The following is a 19,207-nucleotide window of genomic DNA, read 5'->3' as shown; positions in this document are numbered from 1 at the left end:
CGCTCCGGTACGCGCCCTAAGTGGATTCACCTTTGTCTCTGGTAACTCTGGGTCGCGCGGTCCTGCACGCTCACCCGCTTTGTGTTCTCTGGACGGTCCTCACTGTGCAAGGGACACGGAAGGGAGAAGGCGAGACGAAATGCAGACGGCCAAGCACCCAGTGAGAGAGACAGGTAAAGAACACAATGTGCACGCGGGTAAACGTTGTGCGGGGGGAGGGAAGTCAACACACATTGCACGACTACAGCGTCCCATGACAGAAACACAAGTGCCTCCGCGCACGCACCCCCTCCATCGCTGACGATCGGCGTTCACATTACAGGCATGTCGTACAGGGAGGGGCCGTGCCTTGAGACTTTCGCGAAGGAGTGAGTTCATGGCCTTTCCTCGCTCGTCAATGTATCTTTGAAGAGTTCGTTAAACAGACCGGCGGTGAGGAAAAAGCGCTGTGCAGGGGAACCACGGCTTTCCCCAAAGTGCAGCTGCGCCGCACTACCCCGAGGGCCGACCAGCTTCCTTTGGGAGCACCATGAAGACAAAGGAATGAAACAGAAGAGCCTAGAGTGATCCCACCCACCGAGACCCACCCCCTCCACACACACACACGCACACAGAGTCACTTGGGGGTTGCTGTGAAGCCCCGAAACCGGCACATACACTTTTGATTAACGGGCAGCGCAGAGAGAGGAATGCATGCAAGCACACGCAGAGACACACAGCCCATTACCGACCACAAAACTCTGCACCCTTTCCCTACAAGCGCATCTCCGGAAACGCCGCATGCATGTCTCCCCGCATTGTGTCCCGCCTCTGCACCGCGTCCCCCTGCTCCAGTGTTAACACCGCCACTCGCAAGCCGCTGGGCGGCCTACCCGCCTCAAATGGGACCGTCGGCGTCATAGACTAGCGCCAAGCGCGACAGATGCGGGAGCAGTGCCGCAGAGCAATCGCGTACACTCGCACCCAACCCCTGCACACATTCCAGCGCGTTCTCGATCTTCATCCTCTTCACTGGGAGGGCGCCGGGCAGGATGCACTCCCACATCAGAAGTTCGTCCAGGCAGCTGCAGAGGCACTCCCGCGTCTGCCCCAGCACCGCGTACACAAAGCTGAGGCAGTTGCGCACCTCATGGCAGAGATAGTGGAAGGGGAACAGGTGCGTTGACAAGTCACTCAGCAGCTTGCTCAGCTCGTCGGCGTCCTTCTGCGACACGTCATCCACCATGCGTGAGCGGACCGTCGCGCAGGCCGCCTGCACAATCGGGTGAAAGTGCTTTGTAGCGTCTTTCCGTGCCGTAGGCAGCTCCATGCTGAGCGCCCGCTCAAACGGATCCTTGGTGCCGCTCTGGCATCGCTGGCACCGGCACACAAAGTAGTAGCCCTCGCTGAGACGCTCGCGGCGCAGACGGGTTGGCCAGTAGAGCTGCGGGATGTAGGCGATACTCAGCTCCTCGCCGACATGGATGGTGCGAGTGGTGACGATGGCGTGCCGCACCGTGTCAATCGCGCAATTCGGCGCGCAGGAGTGGTTGAAGAATGACGCGATGCTATTGCCAGCGTGCAACGCCTGCGCCACGCCGAGGCCGCTCGGGTCCGTCACCTCCAGTGCGTTGCAGCACAGCACGCCAATGATCGTGTATAGCGTGGGAGTGTCCTCCTCCCCTTTGAACAAGTCGCACATGAGGGGACCGATCGGGTGCAGTGACTGAATCACCTCATCGACGTGTGCGGTGAGTGTGAGGACGCGTTCGTGGCCCTGGCGCTTCGCCTTTATCCCGGCCAGAGTTGTGATGCAGTGGTACGCCAGCTCGAAGAACTGCTCCGGCACGTCGAGCTTGCGGGCTTCGATGCCCTCCATCATATCCGATAGCCGCGTCATCCGTGCGCACTCGAACCTCTCGTGCTGCTCACAGTGTGCCTCGGCGCACGCGGGAGAGCAGTAGACCACCATGTTGCATGTGGTGCACGACGAGGGCTTCTCTTTCTTTGCCTGGTTCTTGCCATCATCCTTTTCCTTCTCCTCGTCACCATCCTCCTCATTCGGCTCCTCAGCCGCAGCGTCAGCGACGTCGAGCCCTACAGGCTTGCTGCACTCCACGCAGCAGCCCTTTCCGGCAAAATGTTCGAAGGCGCCGACGGAGAAAGGGGTCAGCAGGCTCACCACTTCCACCAGAGGAGGCAAGGTGCGGATTGCTTCTACTCCAACACCGCACTGCCCGCGAATCAGCTTCACGCCGGCCTCCGGTGACCGCGCAAACGCCTCAGTCACGCTCACGCGCTCTCCGATGAGGCGAGTCAGCGCCTCGTCAATATTCTCGCGAGTGCTCGGCTCCAGTGCCGGCAGCTCGTAGATGGCGCGGCAGAGGTGCACGAGCGCCACCGAACTGGCGGTACCGAAGCCGGTGCGCACGCTATCCAGGGAGGGGTCGACCAGAGCACAACGACCGTAGAAAGCGTTGGCTTTCGCTAAAATCGGGTTCGACGCAAGAACCCGCATTGCCAACGCTGCACACTGTTCTGTTTCACACATCTTAAAGAGGCACGTAAGCGCGTTTCCAGCGCTCTTGGTGAACTCGTCCAAAGTGCACGCAGCGTCCTTGCCGTGTCGCTCCTCGTAGAGCTGCACTGCTTGCGTGTAGTACTCGGCTGCCTCAGCAGGGTCATCCGCGAAGCAGGCGTTACCCTTGAGGCGGAGCTGCTCCATCGTTACTCCTTGCACGAAAGCCCCAGACGGCGCAGCAGACATGGCTGGCGGAAAACAAGTGAGGCGGAAAAGAATAGGCACCGCGTGCTGTGCTCTCTAGTGCGCACATGTGTGTGTGGACGGGGAAGGGGAGGGTCGCATCCCGATACAAGAGGATAAGCAGGAAATACACAGCGAGACGATGGAGACAAGGGAGCCTGCAATACACTTGCGTGCGGGGAGCAGAGAGATCTGCTGACGAGAGTCGCAACACTGACCAGAAGGGGGAGGGAGTTATCGGCATGAACGTCGACGAGTCCCTCATGAAGCCCATCGCAGCGTTGCAGAGGGCGCACACACTTTCTCGCTTCTCGGCATCGTTCATTTTCGCATCTGCATAGGAGCGCTTGGCAAACACGTTTCCCAGCAAGAAGTACGACCAACACGTGCACACACACACACACCACATACACGCACGCACACAGACAAACTGAGATGGTCTTTCAGCACGTCGCCATGGCAACTTAACCCTTGCCTCCCGCCGCCGCCCGTTTTGAGCGGCGTCGTCGCGTCATGTCAACATTGCGGCTGAAGCGTAGGTGTTCCAGCATATCGGCCCCGATGGCAGCAATCAGAGTTTCTCTGGTGGGGTGAGAAAGTAGCTCATCTACCTCGTGGTCGCTCCGATCGAGTGGTGGCCGAGTGCGCACCGCCGGATGCATCAACGGCACCGTGAAGAAGGGCACTCCTCCGCTCGGGGGGTGCTCCACAAACTCGGTGGGAGGGACACACCACGAGAGGTAGTCGTAGTGAGGGCGGTTCATCTCCTCCCGCTCCTCGATGGCGCGAAGGGCCCCAATGTGCAGCGCATCAAAGGAAATGCGGGGGTCTGTGTTGAGCAGCGCCTCCATGTACGGCGCTGATATGCACGGCGGCATCTCTTCCCCGCCCCTCAAGGCGCCACCTGTTCCCACGAGCATGTCACGGCGGTCTGCTCCGGCAGGAAAAGGTTCTTTGATGTCAACGTCGGCGATCTCGATGGCGTCCACATCCGCGCTGTAAGCTGCCGAATTGGGGAGAAGTGCAGAGGCAGGCGCCATAGATGGTCTTAGGTCCTCGCGCGCCTCGTTCTCTATTGGGGACCCCTCCATCGGCACAGCGCTCCTCTCCAGCGAACCTTGGGCAGTCGAACGGCGACTGAGCGTCAAGCGATACACCGGCAAAGCGGGTGATTTGACGCTAGCGCTGGAGGGCACAGTCTTGAGAGAGTTCGCAACAGGGTCCTACGCATCTCAGCAAAAGTGTTACGATCAGCGGCTGCCTTCGTGCTGAAGGTGACTCGCTCGATCCTCTGTCACGACGGGGTGCAGCGGGATAGCACTTGCCAAGAACGGCAGAAAAAAAAAACAGACAGACGCGGATGCGCAGAGCGCAAGGTGGACACGCTCCGGGCTCGGCCGGGGCTGCAGTGCGGTGCCCCCGTCTCGGAGAAGGGAGAGCAGTGTTGGAAAACAAAAATGAGATAACGGAGCAGAGCGGTGGATGAGTAGGCGGGAGAGTGCACCGGGCGAATCATAGAAGCCGAGAGAAGTTCGCCGCCGCTGTGTGGGTCCCCATCAAGCTTCGATGCAGTCATGAGCGTCATGGGCGTGTGTGGTGGTTAAGACAAACGAGCGACAGATGCAAGGTTACGACGCCAGCATCGGGCAGCACGGCAGTAAGGGCGACGGTAGCTGTTCTTGACGGTCCACGTGCATCTTTCACTCATGCATTTCTCTCCCCGTTCTCAGTTGGGCTGGGGCTGGGGTCCGTCGAGTTGAGTGACAAGGATTCACATCGCGAGTTCTAAGAAGTGTACGTGTGGGGGAGGGGAGGGGTCGATGAAATGAGATCACAGACTCGTGCAGAAAGAGAAATACTCGAGTACTAAACCGGAAGAGTCACAGCAAAGGAAGACGGTGTGGCCATCCGCTCTCACACGGGGGGAGAGTGCAAGAGAGACACAGCACCAATGCAGCGAAGCACAGTCCCCCTCCCCTCCCCCTCCACCCTAGCGGATTATTGCGAAACACTCATATGCGTCCGTGTCAGACAGCGTCCTGAACGCTGGACTCGTTCTGCAAACGAAGCTGCTCATTCCATGCGTAAAGTTCCCGTCGACGACGCGCGTTTATTGCACGCCTGGCCAGCTCAGAGGACATGGTCCCAGGAGGCGATTTGGTGAGAGCCAAGCCGACGGAGTTCCCTGCCCCGGCAGCAGACATGGTAGGCGTCAAAGGCTTGTGGCGGTCCGAGGAGTTGCTCGCGTGGCGGGGCGTTCTACTAGGGCTAGCGCACAGCGTTCGGGCGGGACGAGGGGAGTGACAAGATGGTGTGCAGGCATCGCTGCCTAATAACGTCACCCTTGTGCCGCCGCCACAACTCGTCCCCTCTCTCATGAGCGTTGGACGTATAGACGTACCGTGAGCCCCGGAGGAACTCGCTGAGACGCGCTGCGAGGGAATCGAGGCCTTCACAGCATGCCCCGACGGTGGCAAGACGGGACGCAGTCGGTGCTGCTCTGGCGTGTGGGTGATGTGCACCACATCTGAGACGACGTGTGCCGAAGCCTTCAGTGGTGTGCTACATGGATTTTCGGCGACAGGGTTGCGGAACTGCTGCGGTGTGCCGAGCGGACGTGACTTCACTTGTGCGGGTACAGCATCGCTGTTTTCCGTTTCCTGCGACGCAGGTCCCATGCGACTCTGGCGGTGATGAGAGTCGTCACCTCCGATGAGTGGTGGCGTGTTGACTGGTTGCAGCTCGTTTGGAGATGCCTCGGGATACGCCGTGGGAGCGCATTCCGATAAGTCCATGGCGTTACTGGCAGACAACCGGGTCACGCGGCTGCCCGTCTGCGGAGGGACAGCGGTGTTCATCATCGTTGGATAGACTGGGTTGCCGGTGATACTCGATACGGATGGGGTCGATGGCCTGTTTATGGCGATTGGCGCCGAGGTCGGGCTCCACAAAGAGGTGAGGGAGGTTGTCGAGTTGTGAGTCGCCATGGAGCGAGTCAAAAGGTGCGACGCGGATAAGTGCCCGACGGTGCGCTCCTCATTCTGCTGACCCAAGGAGGTTGGGCAGGGCAACTCGACAAACGCTGCCAAGGGGACTACAAGGGCTGCCTCCACAGCGGTCGGCGCAGCTTCGGGCAAACTTGACAGAGTGGGTGAGTGCGTCATGCTTAGCGACTGCGGGAGAGTGGACGCGGCGGTGCCGGGGGGGCGGCCACGCATTCGTGGGCCATCCGCAGCGGCGACCCTTGGCATCGGCGGTGCCACTTCCTCTCGTGCAAACAGCGGCGTATGGGGGAAGAGCGACGCAGGCACCGCTTCTGAAATGGGAGAGAGCACCACTGTCGGCACAGCTGAGCGATCAAAGACTTCGAGTTGGCGTCGAGGCCCGTGGTGGGTCGCCACACCGGCGCACTCACTCGTGGAGCTGTCTGGTGAAATCCACAATGATGGCGGCGATGCGAGCGGCTCAACGGTGGTAATCGCAACTGGCCGCGCGGAGGCCACAACGCAACTGGAACTGCGCACCTGAGGACGTCGAAGCGACGTGGCATCTGCGGAGTGGTCTCCGGACTGACCATTCGAGGCGTGTGCCCTGCGCCAGCGAGCCTCGCTCCTGCTCAGCACACGGCTCGTTTGCGGAGCGACCACCGCTGCAGCGCTGGGCTTGCACACGGACACCGTGGTGCGCCGCTGCAGGACTGGCTTACTGCGCAAAAAAGGCTGCGCAGCAACCACGCTGATACAGATCCCGCGTGTCGTTGGGAGCGACGGCGGCGAGGGTGTTGTTTCCAACTGGCTGCTGCGGCTGCGCAGACGCCGTGACGGTGGCGGCGGTGTGTCGAGGTCGCTTGAAAGGGGTGCCTGGCGCACCACCACAGGGATACCGCGGGGGCCCGCGGGGGATCGCGACGTTTTGCGAGTGCCCTGTTCAGACGAGGGTTTGCGCATGATAAAAGATGACCTGGTTACGCCTGTGTGGGCCTCGATGTGCAGGTGCTACTACGGCGTTTCCGAAAGAGAGGCGGGTCCACCGCGGCTGCAGCGGGTGGAGGGGCGCGTGTCAAGAGAATTACGAGCGAAGGCATGGAAGGATTGTACAGAGTAGGTCAGCAGAACGCGTCAACTTGGGGAAACGGCACCCCTCCTTAGCGGGAATCACGCAGGACAAACATGTTGGCCGCCAGCGAAGCAGCACTGCCTCCACGTCCAGCGCGCGCCCCCTCAGCTGTCGGGCCATACGTCCGCCGGCAGCGCAGGAAGTGAAATGGAGACGGGCGGTACAGCTGCAGGCACGGCTCAAGTTTGCCGGTGAGCCTTTCGACTCCACACCCACATACGCGCGCACACGCGTGCAGAGTGCGGGTATGCTTACAGTAGAGGTTTATGCCACTCGGTGATATCTGTCTGCATGTTACAGTTAACTTACCATCGGATCGCCGATACATTAACATGATCCATCAGATACAATCTGCCATCACGACTTGCTTGACACAGGTGCTGAGGGAACAGGCGTGCAAGGAGACACGGCCATGCTTGCGGAGCGATATGCAGAGACAGAACGAGCAAAACCAGCTCACAAGTCAAGCTCGCATTCATATACTCTATCGCGGCCACATGCGCAGCGTCACGGAGGTTCGCCTCACACGGATTCGTGATGAAACTCGCGCCAAGCTACCGTCCGCCCGCTGTCTATCAGACAGCCAGGAGAGCAGCAACGGCCACGCGAGTCCAGTCGCCACTCCCCCCCCCTTCCCTTGCTCCCCAAAGCTCAACGGAAGCTGTCGGGCAGGTTAGTTGTGGTTTTCTCCCTTATCCGGTCATTCTTGCGGGCCGCACAAATGAGCACCCGCACACCGCCACGTGCGGAGCGCCAAACGCGTACGGGCGAGATGACAAGCGTTTTAGTGTCGTGTATGCCTTCAACACACACTCATGCAGAACCAAAAGACGCACAGCGCAGGTGGAGGAGGTGGAGGGGGGAGAGATCGTGGGGGAGGTGAGGGGGCCACTGCGACGACAGGCACGGAGGGCTTGACACGGTCGCTGACAGGAAACTCACGTATTTCTCTTCCTTCTCTTGAGGAGTGATCACTGCGAGCGGTACGGTAGCGGGGGCATCATCCGCAACCTTTCAGCGCTCCATGAGCAAGCCCCTCTCCTGTTGAGCGTCCGTGCAGAACCGTAATCGGAGAGTCGCGCATCGGTTGGCGACACACCTCGCTGCCCACGTAGGATTCTCTCCAATGACTCGCGTGTGTTGACCACCGACACCGCTCTCCATCCTGCTGATCCGAGCGCGGGCGCAACTCGCACACTTATGCATAGGACTGCATGCGCTCATAACCAGGCAAGGACTCATGCGTAGTACACGCGCTGCGCCTCACCTCCCTCCGCCTGATTCTCCGTTGACCTCGCCAGGCTTCCCTGACGCCTTCACATCACTGGCATCTTCACCGGAGGCGGAAGTCTTGGTCGTAGTGGCACGCCTGCAGCTCACCATCAAAGTCGATGCGCAGAGAAATGTCAAGGTCCCGCGGGTTTCCCGGGTTCGGCACACACTTCATCGTGAAGTTCGCCTTTTCGCCTCGCTTCATGATCAGCGGATGGAAAATGTAGAGCACCGTCTGCCGCCAGTGCGTGGGCGGCACCATTGGCGACGTATTCAGTACCACGGGATCATGGCCTGCGTAGAATGGGGTGTCAAAGTGAACCGAGATGGCGTGCACAAAGTCGCCCTGCTTCGCCTCCAGTGTAAATGTTCTTGTGAAGGACAACTCTTCCGCGGCCACCTTGTTGATGTCAAAGGAGAAGAACGGAACAATGTCAGTGATGATCTGCTGCGGGTCGACGGTGTCGATGAGCGGCTCAATGTAGCTGAGGCGCTTGAAGTAGGAGAAGTCGAGCCCATTCACGTTATTCCAGATGTTGAACTTCTGCTCGATGTACTGCGGGTCCGTGATGCCGCATGCGTACATGTTGGCGCTGTTCGGCAGAATCTTCACATCCGGCGCACCCCAGCGGTCACGCGCGTAGAGGACTGTGTTCAGCATGGACTCGTACAGGAGGAAGTAGCCCATCCACTCGCTAATGATAATGTCCACCTTCTCATCCAGGTCTAGCTCCTCCACCTTGCCTTGGATAATGGTGATGACGTCGCCGAAGTCGTTGTCCTGCACAATCCGGCGTGCCTGCACCGCCACATTGCTGCAGTCGATGCCAATGACCTTGCGCGCACCCGCGCGGGCAGCAAACATGGAGAGAATACCAGTACCGCACCCCACGTCAAGGACGACCTTGTTCTTGAACATGTACGCATTACGCCAGATCGCATCGCGATAGGCCGTCGTGCGGTGGTAGTCTTTCAGCATCTCCATGTGAATGCCGTAGTGGCTGTAGGAGTCGAAGTAGTAGTCCTTGTTCGCTGTTGTCTTCACCACGGTCCCCTCCGCCGCGGCCTCCTCACACTGTTTTGCCGAGGACATCTGGAACGGACGCAATGCTCGCGGCGTATTGGGCAGAAATAATTGGCAGCGGTAAAGGCGACGTGACGTGCGCATGCGATAAGTGCACGATGCTGGGCCAATCCGATACAAGCGGTGTGCCGAGCACCACGCAAGAGTGTGTGTGTTTAAAGGCGTATGTGAGCCCGTTGTGATGGCAGACGCATCGTGTGGTCCGTTCGACACACACACGCCCACAGGGACACCAGTGAAGTCACGGGACAATGGAAGATGGAGAGAGATAGAGAGATGGTGCGATGGGGACAATCATCGTCACCTCAAGGTGATGCCCCTACCACCACGTCGTGCCGACGTAAATCCGGCTGCGAGGTACATGACCAAGGGAGGGGGAGCGATCTCATGAAGTCATAGTCCCGTGCTTAGCGCTCGAGAAGACGGTTCTCGTCAACGAAGCTCAATAGCCGCCTTCGCAGGAAGAGAGCCGCGACGAGTCTGTATGCGCCGCTAAGGAGCGCCTGTTCAGCGGCAAGCGCTGTGGCGTCTCCGGCCACACCGCACGGTGATGTTTGCTGTTCGCCTACTTCGACCCTCACCTTTACCGCCCCCTCATGGGCCTCCAAACATGCAAACAAAGGGATACTCAGCCGGTGACGAAAACCTGGAGGACGTTGCTTCTCTCAGCTCTCGCTTGTACGCCTCTGTTTTCCCTGCAGACCGCGAGATCGACGCTGCCCTGTGCACATGGCGAGAGAACGAGAGAGGGAGTGACTCAGAGGCGTGCGCACAGGGACGCTAACAGAGCGGAGGCAGAGCGTGGGCGGAGTGCACGCGGGAGGAAAAGGGGAAGGATTGGCTCCAGAAATCGGTTGTCGTCCTTCGCTGTGGAAGGGACCCCTCCCCATTTCACCGGGCTGGCCCACTCCGACGGACTGGCACGTTCTTCCATGCTCGTTCGCCGAGTATGCTTCCAGGATATATGCCCCCCCCATCACAAGCGCAGAGGCATCGAGAGCCACACGACCTCCTCGTTCGGTCATCTGCCTCTCTGCTCTTCCTACGCAACGGTGTTAGCCTACGTGACGGGCCAGAGGCTGGGTGTGGCCCAAGAAGAACTGCATGCACCGGAAGTCGTCTTTCTCACGCTTACATCAGCACAGAAGAAAAAAGTGCCGCCTGCGCAGGGCGCATAGTGGGCAGGGGTGCAGCTGAACGTTTCCTGGCAACAGACGCTGGACGAGGAAAGGTAGTGTGCGCACTCTTGAAGCAGAGGAAGCGTGGGCAAGGGGCTCGCAGCACATGGCAAAGGGGAGACTGTGTGTTGCACTGCATGAAGAGCACCCTTTGGTTATTTTTTTTGCGGCACCTGCTCAGGGAACGAGTCCCGTCTTGCATCACATGGGCGCAGATGGAGCGAGAGAGAACAGCGACATTGTGCCCGTCTGTGATTATGCGCGTGTGCGTCCCCACCTGATCCGTCGGCGAAGCGAGATCGGCACAAGAGAGGAAACAAATTTGGAAGGCGAAGTAAAGGATAGTCGAAACTGAACAAAAAACAGGAAGCACACACACCAACGCACACACACGCAAGCATACACATACATATACATACATGTGGGTGTATATATATATATATACATATACATGTATGCATAACCTCCTATACGCAGTCACGGGCACGTATAGCGATAGCGAGGAGGGGAGGAGAAGTCGGAGCGAGCTGCGAGAAGACACAGTAAAGCAAACTTAAAGTGGTCACGCGACCACAACGTAGTGCATCTAATACGAGCCATAGTAGTGGTGTGAAGACCGCTACAGACGTCCCCCGCCAAACCGACACCGGTGCAGAGAAAGGAGAGCCGATTGGGTGGAGAGAGGGAGGGGGAGGGGGAGCAACAACAGCAGCAGGCGCACACGTCAGGAATGCGCACACTATTCGCTACTTGTTCGTCAACGCGTCCATTTCTCCGCCCAATAACATGAAATCAAACGCCCCACACCACCGACCTTACCCCCCCCTCAGCCCACCCCAGCACTGCAAGAGGCCCATCGCGTGGTGCGAAGCAGCCGTAACCACCCGCGTTACACAAATTCGTCGACTCCGTCACCCGAGTAGGACCTCAGCCCCAAACCCTACAGAAAGACTCGCTCTACAGGTCGCCTCACAGCCGCACCCCCAACATTCTGGTCTCCACGTGCTACACCTCCCCTCGCAGGGGCCCCAGTCTCTCCACACACCAGTAGCCTGTTGGCGCGCCGGCTGTAATGTGTTCGAGTCACTCAGACACTCTCCCCATCACATGGATGGCACAAGCGTGTTCACTGTCGCAGGTTGCTCCGACGCAAGAACATCCAGGAGCTGAGCCCCGACACCAGTAGCAATACATCTGAGTTTCCCGTGTCGTAGGTACCTGACGCCCTGTCACGACCAGAAGCGGCTCGGCATTGGCAGGGCAGAGGGTCTGCCTGCTTGTTATCCGCCATCCTCCTCAGAAAGATGGAGAACGTGGGGTGCGCGGGCAAGGAGGGGGAGCAGAAGAAGCATGCGAGACGAGCAACGAGGCGTGGGTATACGCACACCTGTTGTGTGTGTGGGGGGAGGGCAGTGAAACAGCAGCAGCAGCCGTTAATGCAACGGGTCCTCTTCGTCGTTACTCGCTGCCGACTTACTCCACGAATTTCAAGGTACGCCCGGACGCGCATGACAGCACGAGTGCTCCTCCCCGCCCCTCCTCCCCCATGCATTCAGTGTAACCCTCCACTCCCCCTATTCGCTTTCTGCGCACACAGACCCTATTCCGCCTCTACCCTTTGCCGCCGCACTTCGGTCATGAGTGCCGCAGCCACCGCCGACCTCCGGACTCGTGCGAGTGTGGCTCTCCCTCAGCTGGGGTAAATGCCGGGAAATGATGTGTTCGCGGCTTTTTGCTCACCCTTTTCAGTGCACCGCGCGGGTGGATGGGAGGGCCGTGGAGTCATGACCACCCTGACGCCGACGGCCCTGCCCGCGCCCGGTGACGCGCCTCGTCGGTGCCGAAATCGACGCGCTCTCCTCAACCACCAACGGCGACAGAGGCAAAAACAGAGGGCGCTTCCCCATGCCCGCACTGCGCTGCTGCGCATAGCTATGCAGCCACTGCTGCTGCTCAGCGTACACGTAGTAGACCACCAGTTCCCCCTCCACACTGTCCATATCGAAGAAAGCGTTGTGATGCAGCTTCTGCTGGAGCAGCGCGGCGTCCTCGCGGCGGACATAGATGGAGGCACACCCCTTGCCGCGCTGCAAGACGTCGGCGTCAGTATCGTGGTGACACTCCGCGCGGTGGATCAAAATATCAGGGTGTGCGGCGTACAAGAAGCGCACGAGACTCTCAGTGCAACCAACCTCTTTGACTGCTTGGCCGATGAACAGCTTCGCATACATCCCCGGGGCTCGGCAGCGTAGGCAGCTCTCGCGGACGATGTTGTGCCTGTTACCGCATTTCTCGCAAGTCCACCGGCTGGAGGCTGCGAGACCAACCTTAGGGGAGGCCAGCAGCTCTGCCTCGTACGGGCAATTGACCGTATTCACGTCACAGCAATAAATGATAGGGAACATCTGCTGGTACTCCAGGAAGCGCTCTGTGATGTGGGCAAAGTTGTTCGAGCCGGTGCTGTAGGCCATCTCCATCACGTGAAACTGCGTCCACATGTGGTAGCTGTGGACCGGTTGGGACGCGCTCAGCGCCGCAGTAGCATCATCGCTTGACAACACAGAAGACACGACGCCGCTGCGGCGGTGGTGGCGGCGATGGGGCCGGCGGCGAGACGAGGACGACGAGGCGGTAGACGAGTCGCCAATGACCCCATTCGTGGAGACGTCCGTGAGCGACTTGGAGAGACCATCGCTAAGCATATTCTCCGAGTCTGTGCGGCTGTGTTCATGAGCAGAGACGCTGCCTAGCGTCGTCGGATCTGGCGGCACCGCGTTGCGCGGCTTCGCCAGGGAAGTCGGCTGTGTTCGCACAAGTCGAGCAGCGGAGCCCCAATCGAGGTGTTCCTCTTCCGCAACGTCCTCCATGGCGGCAAAGGTGGCCAGCTGCTGCAACGCGCTTGGGGCGCTGTTGGCTGTTATGATAGTGCTGAGCGCCGTGAACTGGCTGTTCATGGCGCCATCGGAGATGATGGTGAGAAGCAACGCCACACCAAGGAGGAAGCGGCTGTACTCGGGCACCGCCGGCCCCTTCTTCTGGGGCTCCGACGTTAGATGCAACATGGTAAACGGTGCGCAGACGGTGAGTGAAGCAGACGAGATGGGGAAGAAAGGGATGGCAAAAACTGCGGCAGAGGGAGAAGCTCACGTGCTCCACTAAGAGAAAAACAAGGCTGTTATGTACGAGAAAACACAAGCACGACCGCGACACGGCGAGCACGGGTCCGCGCTGCTACGAGTGCGCTACCACAAGTGCGCCACCACGGCCAAAAAAACAAGGCAACGCAAGACAGGTAAGAATGATGAGGTGAAAGCACGCAAGCAGCTGCGTGATCGGTGATCCCGAACAGCATCGGGCAGAGAGTTAAATTGGACAACATGTGATAGGCGTTGATGTGTGTTCGTTTGCCATGTCAGGAGTGTGGTGCCCAGACGCGTGCGCGCACACACAGGAGAGGATAGACGGCGAGAAAAACGGGAAGGATGCAGGACAGAGTAGCGTGTCAGTTCCAGCAGCGGCCCTCGTGCACGGAATACAGTGATGCAGTTTGAGCAGCAGACGGTGACGCCTATGGTTGCCTCGTGGGGGGAAGCGCAGGTGAGAGGGGTGTCGGGAGAAGCGCACTGCTCTTCCTCGGTGCCGCTGCGCGATCCAGAAGACGCTCTATCTCTTTCACCTTCTCTGTCTTTGCCTTCCACCACGGCGGCCGTTTCTTAGTCCCTCGAAACTTGGGAGAGAGGGCGAGCTACGCGAGGGAAGGGCAGAGCGGCGATGTCACCCGCAAAGGACTGTTGCACGTGCATGGGCATCTGCTCGCGCATGCACACGCACCCGCCTTCCCACCGAACCGATGCCCCGGGAGGGAGAGGAGTGGTAAGCGGCAGTGTCTGCCCTCCCTCCTGGGGTGCTTCTTGGCGAGGTTTAACTTCGTCAATGGTATGTGCCTTGTTGTACAGTGCCTCATGACTTCCGTGCCCTCTCTGTGTGCACGCGCACCCCCCTATTCACAGAGAAGGGGAGAACAGGACAGAGAGAGATGTGCGCACACGCGCACGCACGTACTGTGTGTCTCGATGTACACGACCATCGAGGCGGATAAGCTCACTTGCGGGAATAGAAGCTGCTGCCACCTCCGCCCACAACACCGAAAAGCAGGCACTCGATATGTAAGCGCCCTCTGCACCCCTGTCAGCCGCTTTTGGGTTGTTGCTCTACGGCCTGTCTGTGCCGCCTTCTACTGCCTTCTGCGCCCGTCAGGTCCGACGCTGACGCCGCCGCAGGATTCGGGGTGGCTGCACCTCTCCTTCGCCAACGGTGTGGGCAACGACACCGGCGCACTACCCTCATTGCGCACCGCCTGCAACACCCTAGGGTGAAGCTGCGCACGCAGGAACTGGTCGTAGTGGCTGCAGCAGTAGTCCATCCAGACGCAGTTGGACTCCATGCAATCCAACGCCGCCGCCATCGCAGGGCACTGCCCGCGCAGCGCGCTTCGTTCCGACACAGCCACACTGCTCGAAGAGGACAGCGGAGAGGAGGCGTTTGCGGACAACTTTGTGGACGAGGACGAATCCATCGGTTGCGCGCTGTCGGCGAACTCGACGCCCCTGTACTGCTCCACACTCCTAATGCAGGCAGCGCTGTGCGCCGACGGGCCACCCTGCGCCAGCAGCTTCAGCTGAGCGATGATGTAGCCGTCCCCGCACACCTCAGCACCGTAGCGGAGAAGAAACTGTAAGGTGCGCCGGTCCGTCATAAGCCGCCGGCTTGACAGTAGGTATAAGAAGAAGCGCGAGTTGCGGTAGAGCCCCATCGCACTGGACGACTCCAGAAACGGCGCGGCATGGAAAATCCTTGTCATGAACGGGAAGGCCGACTCCTGGTTGAGCGCGAACACCGGGGGAAGGACAAGCCGCAGGACGTTGCGCCGCTGCTCCTGACTCACATTCGCCATTCGTGGCACTGGGACCGGCATCCCGCTCACATGGCGCAGCTCGTCACGGTCCAGCCGCAGTAGCTCCACCGCGACAGCTGCGGCCGCCACCCAGTAGTCAAGCCGACCCTGCGTGATGAGGTGCGACAGCGCGATTGAACCGGCTTGGATGTGGCTTGGGTCCTCGATGTTGAAGTCGCTGGTGCGGTGGTCCGGGTAGCTGTGCAAGCTCGTGCTCTTCTCGCTAGATCGCTCGGCCACGCCACCCGCGGGGTTGCAGTAGGAGGCAGCGAACATATCGCTGCTACTGCTGCGCTGGGTCGCTGGGGTAGACGAGAGCGGTGCCACGGAGCGCGTGACCGGGGAGGCAACGTGCCCCGAAATCGATGTGTTGGACACACTCAGCAGCCTCTCTGGCGACAATGGAAGCTGGACGGAGCCGCGCGAGTACCAGTTCGCCCCGCTGCTCATCAGCGCCGCCGGTGCCGCCGGCTTACCGCGAGGTGGCAGCGCCCCCGCGACGGAAATCGACGTCGCTGACTGCAGAGGGCCGCTGTTGCCGGCAGTAGGAATCGTTGTAGAGAGCGGGAAGCCTGCGCCTGCACCTGAGCCAGAGGGGAGCCCTAGGCTGGCCGACACGCTCGCTATGCTCAGGTTTGCGACGCCGCCGGCGCCCAGCTCGTTCCCGGTGGCAACACAAGTGCTGCTGGAGATGCTGCTCGACGTATGGGCGGGCGAGTCGCCAGGTGACAGCAGCACCCCCAGCGACCACTGCGCCGTCTCCTCTGCCTCTTTCAGCACCGCCGGATTGTCGCAGAGACACAGCAGTTGTAGGATGCGGAGCACAAGCTGGCGGGAGAGGTGGATCGAGCTCTGGAAAGACATCGTCTTCTCTTGGGCGAAGAAGGACAGCACACGGCGCCGCTCCAGGGGCATGTAGAGAGTGCTCACGAACTCCTTCACGATCGAATGGCAGTAGCAGTGCTGCACAAGCTGCACCAGCGTGGTGAGCGCGTTGGTGACAAGCTCCCATAAGAACGAGTTCATGGCCCCAGGCGTCCCGGTAAGGCGCAGCAGCCACTCAAAGAAGAGTGTGCAGCGATCGCCGGTGTCGCCGGGTTGGTGGCCGAGCTGCGCCTTGGAGAAGTTGATGAAGTGCATCGTGACGATAACGCGGTCCTCCTCCGAGAAGAAGGCGACGAGCTCGAAGAGACGGCGCCACGTCGCTGCGTCGTAGTCGCACTGAAAAAAGCCGCCACCACCTTGGTTGAAGTACCGCGTGCAGCCTGGGGCCCCAAAGGGGGGCGACGACAACGGCGTCTGCTGAGGAGTGGGGGAGACCGCCGATCCCTGCACCGCTCCCGTTTCAGCGCCGGCGTGGCCAGGTGCGGCTCCCAGTGGCGTGAGAGGAGTGTCTCTCCTTGTCTTCAGCGTCGACGCAGATGTTGGACAGGCAAACTGGTGCTCTGCCTCTTCGAGAAAGATGAGACTGGCATTGGCGCAGCCGCTCGGCGTCCACTCCACGGTGCGCAGCGGGATCGAGAAGGATGCAGTGACGCGACTGAGCGTCGACTCTGGCGTCCACTCGAACGACGCACCGACCGGGGCGGAGAAGAGGTCGATCACCGGGGCGTCGGACTTGCGGCGCTGCTGCTGGAGGTACGCGACGAGGAGGCCGTGCCGCTTGCTCGGAGGCACGTACTGCGTGATCGTATAAGACTCGCCTGGCCTCTGGCAGATGTAGAGGTACGGGTGGCTCACCGTCTCCACCATGCGCAGACAAGCGTGAAGCGCCTTGACGTGCTGCAACTGTGCCTCGCCACTGCAGCATTCCTTGTTCGTGTCAACGATACACTCAACGAGGTCTTTGGCGTTGATCGCGCGGCCGGCGAACCGCACCATCAGCAGATGCGTTGCGCGCTTCAGCCACTCCACACCGATGATGCTGAAGAGCATGCGCAGCACGCACGCTCCCTTGCCGTAGCTAATCGCGTCGAATGAGTCGTAGATACGCCGTGGAGACGAGTTGCAGCAATCGACCGGATGCGTCTCGCGCGGGTCCGCGTCGGCGAGCAGCGCGCCATTCATTATGTTGCACAGGAACTCGTTCCACAGCCCCCACCCAGGGAAGACGGCGTTGACGAAGAAGTACTCAAGGTAGCGGCACATGCCTTCTTTCAGCCACAGACCGTTCCACCACTCAATGGAGACCCAGTCGCCAAACCACTGGTGGCAGATCTCGTGGCCGATGAGCCGTGTCACGCGCTGCCGGCGCTCCAGCGGAGTCGTCTCCGTTACGATAAGGTAGTCCTGCAGCAGGTTGACCATGCCCCAGTTCTCCATGCCAAGCACGCAAAACGTCTCCACGCCAACCACATCGAGCTTCTTTAGCGGCAGTGGCACATGGAAGAAATCCGCGAAAAAATCGACGGCTTTGGTGGCCAAGTCGAGCGCGAAGCAGCCACTACTGCTCGCCTCTGTGTGCGGGAGCACCACACGACACAGCACACCTGAGCTTCGCGAGTACTGCTCCAGAAAGGTGAAGCGGCCGACGTGAAACCCGACAATGCACGTGTGCAGTAGCGGTGTTGGCTCAAAACGCACACAATGCCACGATGGCGCTGACTGGGGCAATGATGGGGAGGCGCACGACGACGACTCCTGCGCCTCACTCCGGCGGTTGCTGGCGTCCTCACTCGTACCCTGCCGCTTCTGCGCGGTGTATGGGAGTGCCGCCACTGCTATGTCCGCCTCAACTTCCGTGTTCGACAGCACCGTTTGCGCGACGGTGGCGATGACAGACAGCTGGAAGGTGGCTTGAATCGCTGGTTCATCAAAGCAGGGGTAGAGCCGGCGCGCTCCAGTCGGCTCGAGGTGCGTGCTCAGCACGGAGGCATCCGTGGAGTTAGAATGAAAGAGCCCTTCCATCTCCGGCGGCGTCGCGATGACGCCATCGAAACGGTCGATAATGAGCACGAAGGTGTCGCCGACCTCGCTCGGCAAATGTGCAGCGAAGGCGAGCAGAACGGTCTCACTGATGTCGATCTTGTGCAGCCCTTGGCACGCAACATAGCTTCCGTTCTCTATACTGAACGGCCGTTGCCGCGAGGCCTCGTCGCCAAGGTGGTGACTCGGGTGAGTCTGTAGGGCGGCGGCTTCGAAGGCGCTAGAGGGGTCGGCGGGAACAAAGACACGTATTGATGATGCCTCAAGGCGAAGGTAGAGCGCGTGAAGGACAAGATGGCGAATAGGCACTGAGGGCGCCTCTAGTACGCGCATCGTTATGTACACCGAGCCAGCGAAGCTGTGGTGCTGCGCGTCCGGCTGAAACTCGAGCGCGTAGTGCTGCGGCAGTACCAGAGACGGCATTCTGAACTCCGGCGACTGGAGCCCCTCGAGCACCGCCTCCGGCACAGGGGGCAGAGAGATAGAGGACGGCATGCCCACCATCAGCGACTCTGCCACAAGAGCGATGAACGATGTATGACGGAGTCTGTCTGAGAGAACGCAGCGCTGCCCCCCCTCACCCGTCAGCGGAGGCGTGTTGTCCGACGATCCCTTCGAGCCCTTCTGTGCTGCCCGAACACCACATGCGCCCTCAACGCCTCAGAAGGACAGAGCAGAGGCGGAAGTCAGGAAGAAAGCCGTTAGAGGAAAGACACCTCAAGACGGCATTCAGCACCGATGATAGCGGACGAGTAAGCGAAGGCTACAAAGGCAGGCACATAGCTTTCACAGCGCAAATTAAACAAGATGGGCGCCAAGCAACGCGTGTGCATGTGCCTCGCTGCGATGCGGCACGAAGGAAGACACGGAAGGTAAGCCGGTAGGACGCGCACACTGCACCCCGCTGCAAGTCGCATCCAGGCAGCAGGGACGGT

At 60.1% G+C, this 19,207-nt stretch overlaps 6 protein-coding genes across 6 annotated transcripts; all 6 read right to left on the bottom strand.

Moving 5' to 3' along the window:
- Positions 1 to 877: 877 nt before the first annotated feature.
- Positions 878 to 2,746, bottom strand: LMXM_12_1300 (conserved hypothetical protein; the record flags this gene model as incomplete). The annotated part of the gene is made up of 1 exon (XM_003873158.1): positions 878 to 2,746. The coding sequence occupies one exon, from the start codon at positions 2,744 to 2,746 to the stop codon at positions 878 to 880; it is 1,869 nt and encodes a 622-aa protein (XP_003873207.1).
- A 461-nt stretch (positions 2,747 to 3,207) lies between these two features.
- LMXM_12_1290 (conserved hypothetical protein) lies at positions 3,208 to 3,834 on the bottom strand (the record flags this gene model as incomplete). Its single annotated transcript, XM_003873157.1, has 1 exon — positions 3,208 to 3,834. The coding sequence occupies one exon, from the start codon at positions 3,832 to 3,834 to the stop codon at positions 3,208 to 3,210; it is 627 nt and encodes a 208-aa protein (XP_003873206.1).
- Positions 3,835 to 4,770: 936 nt separating this feature from the next.
- On the bottom strand, positions 4,771 to 6,690 carry LMXM_12_1280 (hypothetical protein, unknown function; the record flags this gene model as incomplete). The annotated part of the gene is made up of 1 exon (XM_003873156.1): positions 4,771 to 6,690. The coding sequence occupies one exon, from the start codon at positions 6,688 to 6,690 to the stop codon at positions 4,771 to 4,773; it is 1,920 nt and encodes a 639-aa protein (XP_003873205.1).
- A 1,502-nt stretch (positions 6,691 to 8,192) lies between these two features.
- Positions 8,193 to 9,224, bottom strand: LMXM_12_1270 (arginine N-methyltransferase-like protein; the record flags this gene model as incomplete). The annotated part of the gene is made up of 1 exon (XM_003873155.1): positions 8,193 to 9,224. The coding sequence occupies one exon, from the start codon at positions 9,222 to 9,224 to the stop codon at positions 8,193 to 8,195; it is 1,032 nt and encodes a 343-aa protein (XP_003873204.1).
- A 2,914-nt stretch (positions 9,225 to 12,138) lies between these two features.
- Positions 12,139 to 13,455, bottom strand: LMXM_12_1260 (conserved hypothetical protein; the record flags this gene model as incomplete). Its single annotated transcript, XM_003873154.1, has 1 exon — positions 12,139 to 13,455. One exon carries the CDS (start codon positions 13,453 to 13,455, stop codon positions 12,139 to 12,141), a length of 1,317 nt encoding a protein of 438 aa, XP_003873203.1.
- Positions 13,456 to 14,627: 1,172 nt separating this feature from the next.
- On the bottom strand, positions 14,628 to 18,776 carry LMXM_12_1250 (metallo-peptidase, Clan MA(E), Family M1; the record flags this gene model as incomplete). Its single annotated transcript, XM_003873153.1, has 1 exon — positions 14,628 to 18,776. The coding sequence occupies one exon, from the start codon at positions 18,774 to 18,776 to the stop codon at positions 14,628 to 14,630; it is 4,149 nt and encodes a 1,382-aa protein (XP_003873202.1).
- Positions 18,777 to 19,207: the final 431 nt, after the last annotated feature.

The sequence above is a fragment of the Leishmania mexicana genome, chromosome 12, assembly GCF_000234665.1.
Source record: "Leishmania mexicana MHOM/GT/2001/U1103 complete genome, chromosome 12".
NCBI classification, from domain to species: domain Eukaryota; phylum Euglenozoa; class Kinetoplastea; order Trypanosomatida; family Trypanosomatidae; genus Leishmania; species Leishmania mexicana.
Note: the sequence above shows the minus strand (reverse complement) of the source record. Positions and strands in the feature narration are given on the sequence as shown.